Consider the following 10,599-nt stretch of genomic DNA (forward strand, 5'->3'; position numbering starts at 1 on the left):
GTCAGGCTCATTGGTATAATCACTGTTCATATTCTACTTCTTTACATCTTTAGGAGTTGAGAGGTACCCCTACTCAAAACAAGAATAACCTATTAGGAAATTTTTACTTGTATTAGGTGGAACGACCTCCTTCTCCATTCTCCATGGCCCCACAAGCTTCCCTTCCCCCAGTGCCACCACGACTTGACCTTCTACAGCAGCGAATATCTATCCCTTCAAGTGCTTCTGGTCTTGGAACTGCTTCGAAGGTAAAGCATTATCCATTTCTATAGTTTTTTCTGATTCTTTTTTGTGGATTAGTGGAATTTGATTACTTCCATCATGCTTCCATAGGCTCCTTCTGGCTCTCTTCATAAGGACAAACCATTACCAATACCTCCCACTCTTCGAGATCTTCCACCGCCACCCCCTCCAGACCGTCCGTATTCTGGTGGAGCAGAAACCCGGCCTCAGAGACGCCCCTTGCCTTGTACACCAGGCGACTGTCCATCCAGAGACAAACTGCCCCCTGTCCCCTCTGGCCGCATTGGAGAAGCATCATGGCTGCATCGGCCAATCCCCAAAGTACCAGTAGTTGCCCCAAACCCTAGTGACCCCTGGACAGGGAGAGAATTAACCAACCGGCATTCACTTCCGTTTTCATTGCCCTCACAAATGGAACCCAGAACCGATACGCCTAGGCTCGGAAGCACATTCAATCTGGATACCTCCATGGTGAGTCCTGATTTTGAAATTATTTATCTTAGTAACAAATATTTGTGGATGACATTGATGGGGAATGTTCTTTGGTATGTTTTGTACTGGATTCAGAGATAATATCATCCCTATTTTCGAGAAATATATCTGTTAATATGTTTATTAATGCAATAAGCATATTTCTGCCATGAGTTGTATAAATAGAAAACACTTTAATTTTAGAGAAAGAAAAGATTATTTCCAGATAGAGCAATCATGAGGGCTTTATGAGAAGAGTGGCATCTGAATTTGAAGTATCCTTTCCAAAGTGGATACTGTTTTAAGATAGACCTACAATGACAGAAATGCTTAAGATGTATTGTGGAATAAGAAGTGTTTAATTTGAGAGGAGAAGTTTTGTGTATCAGAGTAGGAAAGGGGGCTAGAAATGAACGTTGTTGCTAGACTAGAGGACACTCTCCCAGAAGAATTGGAATTTATTTGGTATAAATGAAGAGTACATGAAGATTAAATTAGTGCAGTAATGTGACCAAAATGATGGCTTAAAGAGAGGAATCTAGGAATAGTATGCAGAATGGATTAGAAAGAGAATGGATGGAAAAAAGACAGGTTAGCAGTCCTTTGGATAAGCAGGAGATACGGGATAGAACCGGGGGTGGGAGTGGTGTATTCCTTCTTTTGTTGGTTCTTTATGCGCTCAGCAAGAAATCTTGCCCTCAAAAAATTTACATTCAACTGGAGGAAGGATGAAAAATAAACAGGGTAAACTATAAAATATAAAAGGTGTTTCATACTGATGAATGCTGTGGAGAAAAATAGGGTGGAAACGGTGTAGAGAAAGCTGGAGTTGGGATGGGGAGGCACATGAAGGGGCGACATACATTTCTCAGCAAAGATTTGGAGTAACAGGGGATGGAGGGAAAGCAGATGAGTTTGGGAGAGTCTGTGGTTGTAACCACAGAGGGGTTCCACATAGCTGATACAGGGTAAACCAGAGGGAGACTCCTGGTCCAGGAGCAGAAGGGGGAGCCTGATTAGATAGAGACTTTAGGGAGCATGAAACAAAGACCCAGTGAGTCTTGAAAGCAGTTGGTCGGTGGAAAAAAGGATGAGAGGTCGCATATACATATATACACATATGCACACACCCCAGAGGTTTTTAACCTGTCTAACTAGGGATAGATATGTTGAATTTGACACAAGCCATTAAAGGAAGAATTGGACAGTGGCTAGTTAGAAACCCAAGAAGAAGATGGAACTGGAGGGTAAAGTTGAGAAATGCTGTGGTCCTTAAATGAACTATGTATTTCTTGGTTGAAAGGGAAGGGGGAAGGTAACTTAGCATTTAAGTGGCATTTGTGGGATAGGCAGTCTTAATTAGTGAGAGTGGATTAGGTTTGACTTTCAGTGGCATCAATATAGAAAAATATGTAGATTTTTAAAGCTAGAATGATATTTGTGCAGACAGCTAGTTTCCTCAAATCTTTCTAGAATTAAAACAAACAATTCCCATTTCCTTGCCTCATTTTTAGATCTGTCCTCCCTAACCCTTATATTTGAGCCTTCAACTGTACTTTTGTCACATATAATAAGCCCAAAGCATGGCATTGAGGATGAGGTCTCTGTCTATATGACTGTTCTTGTTATTTTGAATAGATTAAATAAGAGGAGATGCTTAGCTATATTAAGAACATTGTTTTTTTTTTTTTCTCTTTTCTTTCCAGAATATGAATAGCAGCCCATTAGCAGGTGCAGAGTGTGAGCATCCCAAAATCAAACCTTCCGCATCTGCCAATGCCATTTATTCTCTGGCTGCCAGGTAAGTTTACTAAAACTGTATTTCATACAGTAGAGTTGATACTTTCAAACAACTTGTTTATAGGAAATTTAGAAAACCCAGAGGGTTGTGAAGAAGAAAATAAAAATCGACCTGTATTTCTATTATTTAAAAATTATCATGTATTGGACTGTTTCTTTCCATTATTTTCTCTGTGTATATGTACATAGTAGGAATGCAGAAGCAGGAGGTCAAGAGATATCTGCAGTAACAGGCAAGTTTGGCCTTGGAGTAAAAATGAAGCAGAGCAAAGGCTAAGAGAGGTTTGTCAATGGAACACACTGGTCATAGCAAACATCCTCTCCCAACAACAAAAAATGAAAAGGAAGTTTGAGACCAAAAAAACAAAATAAGGTACAACGAGGAGTGTATTGTGGAAAACTTACATATAGGCAGTATTGGGCAGACACCCATCCAGAGGCACTTGTAGCTGCACTGCACGTCACTGGAAGGGGAACAAGGGAGTGTAAAGGGGCTAAAGCTAGAGATAGACTCTGACTCCTGAAGGAGAAGTGCGTCTGCAGCAATAGGAACCCGGTGAGGCGAGCTGGGGGGAAAATCTCTTGCCATTATTCCTCACAGACCATTAATCACCTATGTCAGCCGAAGCTATTCTTCCAGTTTTCATTTCAGATGAAACAAAGGTAAAGGTTGATGGGGAACTTACCTGGCTTGGGCATATTCCTTGTGAGCAGGCTAAAGCCCAGTCACAGAGAAGGGGGAGACATGGGACTGCAGGTGTAAGATGGAGCTCACAGAATAGAAACCAGTAGGTTTCAGCTACACAGTTATTCAGGAGTGTATCATTTAATTTCCACAGTTTTGTGACTTTTCAGTGTTACTTTTTTTAAAATTGATTTGTAACTTTATCTATTGTGATTAGAGAAAATATTTTGTATGATATTTAAAAAAATCTATTGAGACTTAGTTTGTGGCCTAACATATTGTCCATCTGTAAGGTGTCCTGTCTGTACATGTGAAGAGCGTGTATGCTGTTATTGTTGAGTAGAGCTTTTTGTATTTGTCTGTTACATCTAATTGGTTTACTGTGTTAAGTCCTTTGTTTCTTTACTTATATTATATTTGGTTGTCCTGCCCATGATTATGAGTGGGGTGTTGACATCTCCAGTTATTGTAGAGCTGTCTGTTTCTCCCTTCAGGTCTGTCAGGTTTTGCTTCATGTATTGATATTTGGATGGTCTGTCATTAGGTGTATCAGTTCAGCTCAGTCGTGTCCGACTCTTTGCAACCCCATGATCCACAGCACACCAGGCCTCCCTGTCCTTCACCAACTCCCGGAGTCCACCCAAACTCAATGTCCATTGAGTCGGTGATGCCATCCAGCCATCTCATCCTCTGTCATCCCCTTCTCCTCCTGCCCCAATCCCTCCCAGCATCAGGGTCTTTTCCAGTGAGTCAGCTCTTTGCGTCAGGTGGCCAAAGTATTGGAGTTTCAGCTTCAACATCAGTCCTTCCAGTGAACAACCAGGACTGATCTCAGGTGTATAAATGTTTATAATTGTTAAATCTTCCAGTTTATATAATGTTCTTTGTCTCTTGTAACCTTTTTTGACTGAAAGTCTATTGTGTCTGAATATTAGCATAGCTCCCTCCTCCCCACACCTCTTTGGTTACTATTTGCACAGAATAACTTAATCCATCCTTTGGCTTGCAGCCTGTTTGTGTCATGGAGTCTCAAATGAGTCTCTTATAGATAGCATATCATTGGATCGTGTGTTTTAATCCAATTTGCCAGTCTCTGTCTTTTGATTGGAGAGTTTAGCTCATTTATATTTAAAGCAATTACTGATATGGAGGGACTTCTATCATTGTGCTGTTTGTTTTCTGTATTCCCTGTAGTTTCTTTGTCCCTCATTTCCTGCATTACTTTGTTTTCTGTTTAGTTTTTTTGTGTGTGTGGTGAAATGTTTTCAGTTCCTTTCTCATTTCCTTTTTCTATATTCTATAGATTCTTTCTTTGTGTTTACCATAGGGATTATACATAACATCCCAAAGCTATAACAGTATAATTTGAATTTATACCAGCTTAACTTCAGTAGCATGTAAAAACTCTGCTCCTTTACTGCTCCACCACACCCCTTTGGTTGTTGAGTCACTAAATTACATTTTTATATATTGTGTGCCCCTGGTTCTTTTAAACTAGATTATGATCTAGTTCTTTTAAGTGCATTAGTTTCCTAAAATTTATACGGAAAAAGAGATTTGGAGTTACCAACCAAAGTTACAGTAAAACTAGCTTTTATATTGTTAATTATGGATTTTTTTCCTTTTAAATGCATTGGTCTCTTATATCATGTAGAAAAAAAAAGGTACAGTTACAAACCACTCTTACAACGATACTAGCTTTTATAACTGTCTGTGTATTTACTTTTATGCAAGTCTTTATTTCTCCATACAGCTGGAAATTACTGTCTAGTTTTTTCATTTCACCCTGCAGGACTTGGGCATTTCTTGCAGGGCAGGTCTATGGTCATGTATTCCCTCAGCTTTTGTTTATTTGGAAATATCTTGATTTCTCCCTCAATTTTGGAAGCAGTTTTACCAGATACAGGCATACCTCAAGAGATGTTGTGGTTTGGTTCCATACCACAGCATTAAGGTGAATATTGGGATAAAGTGAGACCCTGAATTCTTTGGTTTTGGTTTCCTAGTATATATAAATGTTGTATTTACACTATGCTGGAGTCTGTTAAATGTGCAGTTGCATTATGTCCTATACACACACACACACACACACATCTTAATGTAAAATGTTTCATCACTAAAAAACTCTAACCATCACCTGAGCCTTCAGCAAGTCATAATCTTTTTACAATGGTAATACCAGAGATCACTGATTACAGATCACTATAACAAATATAATAATGAAAAACCTTGAAATATCTTGAGAATTACCAAAATGTGGCACACAGACATGAAGTGGAAAAATGCTGTTAGAAAAATGGTGCTAATAGACTGGCTCGATACAGAGCTGCCACAGGTCTTCAATTTATTAAAAAAAAACAAAGTGCCGTGTGTGAAGTGCAGTAGAATAAGGTAAGCCTGTGCAGGATTCTTGGTTGAGAGCTTCTTTTCTTTTAGCATTTCGAATATATAAGCCGACTGTCTTCTGGCCTTTAAAGTTTCCGATGAGAGGTCTGCTCATAATCTCAGTGAGGATCACTCATGTCTGAAGATTTGCTTCTTTCTGTATCTTTGTCTTTTAAGAGTGTGAGTCTTTTTGAGTTCCTTTTGCTTGGAGTTTGTGGGACTTCTCAGATATTTGCGTTCATTGAGTTGGGAAGTTTGGGGCCCTTATTTCTTCGTCTATTCTCTCTGCCCCTTTTCTCTCTCTCTGCTTCTAGGGCTCCCACCATGTGTATGTTGGTCCTTTGGTGGCATGTCCCACAGCTCCCTTAGACTGTGGTTTTCTTCAGTCTTTTTTTCTTTCGTTTATTCCTCAGCCTTGATAATTTCCGTTGTTCTCTGTTCAAGTTCACTGATTCTTTCTCCTTGCTGCTCAAGTCTACCTTTGAATCCCTCTAGTGATTTTTTTTTTTTTATTTCACTTTACTTTTCAGTCTAGAATTTCTTTTTTGTTTCTTCTTAGGTTTTTCTGTCTCTATTGATACTTTTATTTTGTTCCACATGGTTTTCTTGATTTTTCTCCACATCTTCCTTTAAATCTCATGGAAGTCACTTCAGCCAGAGTGAGAGGGACTTAGAACAGTGCAGGGAGGTGCAGCAGCAGTGGCTGCTGCTCCTGCCCTTTGTCAGCACCTCTGAGAACAGGAGCAGCAATCCATGATCAGAACACAGATTCCCAACATTTGAGGGGCTGAGTCCTTTTTTGTCCACCTTGACTCCTGAATGTTACTTGAAGGCTGCTCCAGGAACATTTGTACAGCTGCCTGCCCTGTGACAAGGGTTGGGAATGGATAGCTGCTACTATGCTCAGAACTGAAATTAATAGCAATTTAGCGTCCTGACCTTTACCTGGCAGTTACAAGCCTTCAACAGATTCTGGAGTTACAAAATGGTTACATCAGACAACTTCTACCATCTTCCCAGAATCCTCATTGAGTATCTGCTTTTTGTTTCATTGCTTTCTCCTCTTATATTTTTTTCTTCCAACTTTCTTTAGGCTTTACTTGTTATTTATCTAGCTCCATGAGCTGGGTGCTGTGTTAATATGCTCAGGCTGCCATAACAAAATACTGCATACAGACTGGGCAGCTTAAGCAGCAGAATTTAATTTTCTCATAGTTCTGGGGACTGGAAGTCCAAGATCTATCAGGATGTCAGCGCATTTGGTTTCTGGTGAGGGATCTCCTACTGGCTTACATGCTTGCATAACCTTCTCACTATGTTCTCACATGGCTCTTCCTTCATACATGTGTCGAGGGAGAGGTATAGAGAGCAACAGCAGGCTCTCTGGTGTCTCCTCATATCAGGACACCATCCTGTTGGCTTGGGGCCCATCCTCATGACCTCATCCAGCCTTAGTTTCTGCCTCAGATGCCCCATGTTCACATATAGCCACACTGGGGATTCGGGCCTCAACACAGTAGTTTGGGAAGGATACACACACATTGAGTCCATAACAGATGCTATAGCTGTAAACCGCAGATTTTGATATGTCATGTTTTCTTTATCATTCACTTCAAATTATATGATGATTTTCCCTTTGTGATTTCTTCTTTGACTCATCAGTTGTTTATATGTTCCTTGATTTTCAAATATTGGAAGATTTTCTAGTTATTTTTCTGTTCCTGCATTCTAGCTTCCTTCCAGTGTGGTCAGAAACCATACCCTGTGATTTAAATTTGTACTACTTGTGGGACCTTCCTTATTGACTAGTTTATGATAAATTCCATATGTGTTATACCACTTTCATTTTATAAAAAGGAATATTCTGCAGTTGTTGGGCACAACATTCTGTATATGTCAAGTTTGTTAATTGTATTCAAATGTACTATTTCCTTGCTGATTTTTTTTTTTAATTTACGTGTTCTGTCGAATACCAAGAGGCGTTATGTTAATAACTCCACCTGTAATTGTGGATCTCTCTTTTTTCTGCTTATTTCTGTCCACTTGTATGTGTATTTAGTCTGTGTACTTAGGGTACATAGAAATGTAGAATTATTGACTAAATAATCATTGTTCTTGTTACTCCGTTTACTCTCTGATTGCACTTCTAACCAGCTTTAGTCTGCTTTATCGTTATTGTTCAGTTGCTTAAGTCCTGGCCGACTCTTTGTGACCCCATGGAATTTGACTTATATTAAAATGTCTGTATCAGAGTCCTAACCCCTGGACTCAGCTCTCTTTTAGTGTTTGCTTGAACTTTTTCCATCCTTTTACTTGCAACTTTCCTGCTGAAGGGATGTTTGAAGGTATGTTTCTCGTAAGCAGTATATATAGATATACTTGCTGGCTTTTTCCCCCCTTAAATCCAGTCTAGCATTTTTGTTTTAAAATATTTGTTCCGTACCCTTTCCCCCATTTTTCCTGTCTTTGCTCATTTTTTCCCCCCCTAGTTTCTTTCTTTGGGAGTAAAATAGTTTTTATTATACCATTTCACTCCTTATATTCTTTTAACAGTTATCCTCAGGATTCCAACATATACCTTTGACTCGTGATCATTAGAGTCCACTTGGAATCAGGGCCTCTTAACACTTCAAGGACATTTAAATTTCCACGTATTTATCCTCTAGTATTTTCATTTCTTCCTGCTTTGCCACCATTCCATCTGAAATCTTTTTCCTTCTGCCTAAATAACTTCCTTTAGAGCAACAGAGGGAGAGAAAGAGGACGGTGTGTTAGTATATCTTCTATTAATGGATTCACTTAAATTTTCTTTGACTTAAAATATCTTTGATCTTTCATTTTTTAAAGATTTTTTTCTAAGTATAGTACAGTCAACCCTTGAACAATTCAGGAGTTAGGGGCACCAACCCATTATGTATTGGAATATCCAGATATAACTACAGTGCGCCCTCTGCATCTACAGTTTTTTTTCTTTTGTATCTACAGTTTTACATCCAAATTCAACCAACTCTATGGATTGTGTAGTACCATAGTATGCATTTATGGGGAAAATGTGTATAAATTGGACCAATGCAATTTAAACCCATTGTCTTCCAACACTTTTTTTTTTTTTTTTCCAACACTTTAAAAATATCATCACACTGCCTTTTGACTTTTATTGTTTCTGTTGGAAAATGAGAGTAATGTTGCTCCTTTAAGGGTAATGTTTCTTTTTCTGACTACTTATAACACCTTTTTGTCTTTGGATCCCAGCAGTTTTACTATAATGTGCCCATGTAGTTTTCTTTATATTTTTGCTTAAGGTTTTTGAGTTTATGGATTTTGTCATTTGATGTTTTTAATCAGTTTTAGAAAATCTCAGCCACTGGGAATTCCCTGGTGGTCCAGTGGTTAGGATTCTGTGCTCTCGCTGCCAAGTGTCTGGGTTTCCCTGTTTGGGAAACTAAAATCCTATAAGCTGTGCAGTGCAGCCCCTTCTCGCCAACCCCCCACAAAAAAATCAGCATAGAAAATCTCAGCCACTATTTCCTTTTTCTTTTTTAAAATTTTTATTGGAGTAGTTGATTTACAATGTTGTGTTAGTTTCCAGTGTGTACTATTTCTTCAGAAGACTGAAGCAGTGCAGTCTCTCTTCTGTGACTCCAATTACCTGAAAGTGCAGTCTTCTCATCATACCTCGTATAGCTCTTTTGTCATTTCCATGTTTTCCATTCTTTTTCCTCTCTTTACTTGAGTTGGAATAGTTCTTACTCTATTTCACTTACCTAATCTTTTTCTTTTTTTTTTTTTCAGTTTCTAATCGGCCCCAGAATCTATCTAACAAATACTGTGTTCTTAGGTTCTAGACTTTTCATGTATAGCTTTCTAATAAAATTATTTTTTCTTGAACATATAAATTATAACTATTTTAAGGGCCATATTTGTTACTTTCAACTTTGTCTCTCTAGTTTGGCAAGATAGCCAAAGTACTACTAATTTTTGCTTGGTTTCTCAGAATCTTGTCCCATGCATACATGGTTTAAGGATTCACAGTAGCTCTAGGGAAAATTGCAGGCAGCATTTCAAACCTATTTCTCTACTATTCCCTTCTCCAGGATTTTTGACTCCTTGTGTCTTGGCCATTGTGATATTCCCAAATTCCAATCCCTCTCTCCTCAGTCTGTTGAAAACTACATCGAAAGGTCAAGTTCAGAACTCCTAATATGGGGCTTATTGCAGTGTATTCTCCTTGCCTCTGGAAAGAGAATATGCCTCTGCTTCTTTCTTTTGTATAGTTTCCTGCTTTTATAGCTGGCTGTTATAGGCAGACGGTCAGACAATACTTGTTACTTGGCCATGGCTGTAGGGATATAAAATGTATTTATGTTTTGTAAATATACATTATAAATATACATAAATATACAAATATAAAAAAATTATATATAAATATTTATAAATTAAAATTTATAAATGTAGTACTCTTGCCTGGGAAATCCCATGGACGGAGGAGCCTGGTAGGCTGCAGTCCATGGGGTCCCAAAGAGTCGGACACGACTGAGCGACTTCACTTTCACTTTCCACTTTCATGCATTGGAGAAGGAAATGGCAACCCACTCCAGTTCTTGCCTGGAGAATCCCAGGGACGGGGGAGCCTGGTGGGCTGCTGTCTCTGGGGTCACACAGAGTTGGACACGACTGATGCGACTTAGCAGCAGCAGCAGCAGCAGCAGTGTTATGTTTTCCCTTTTTTTTTAACTTAGCATTATATATTGGTCACTTCTTCCTTTCAGTTAAAAAGTTCTTCAAAATCCTCACTTTTTTTTCTTTTATTTATTTTTTTAAAAACTTATTTATTTTAATTGTATTAATATTGTATTGGCTTTGCCGTACATCAACATGAATCCGCCACGGGTGTACATGTGCTCCCCATCCTGAACCCCCCTCCCACCTCCCTCCCCGTACCATCCCTCTGGGTCATCCCAGTGCACCAGCCCCAAGCATCCTGTATCCTGCATCGAACCTGGACTGGTGATTCG

The 10,599-nt window shown here is 39.0% G+C and overlaps 1 protein-coding gene across 2 annotated transcripts in view; it reads left to right on the plus strand.

Moving 5' to 3' along the window:
* The window catches only part of CBL (Cbl proto-oncogene, E3 ubiquitin protein ligase), a 74,083-nt gene that overhangs the window by 51,602 nt on the left and 11,882 nt on the right, over positions 1-10,599 (plus strand). For both annotated transcript variants that reach the window (XM_010830460.1, XM_010830461.1), the window contains 3 exons: positions 117-248; positions 334-714; positions 2,421-2,515. In XM_010830460.1, the coding sequence (XP_010828762.1) occupies positions 117-248; positions 334-714; positions 2,421-2,515 (608 nt within the window). The remainder of the gene's footprint in view (positions 1-116; positions 249-333; positions 715-2,420; positions 2,516-10,599) is intronic.

Source organism: Bison bison, unplaced genomic scaffold, assembly GCF_000754665.1.
Source record: "Bison bison bison isolate TAMUID 2011002044 unplaced genomic scaffold, Bison_UMD1.0 scf7180017864518, whole genome shotgun sequence".
Taxonomy (NCBI): domain Eukaryota; kingdom Metazoa; phylum Chordata; class Mammalia; order Artiodactyla; family Bovidae; genus Bison; species Bison bison.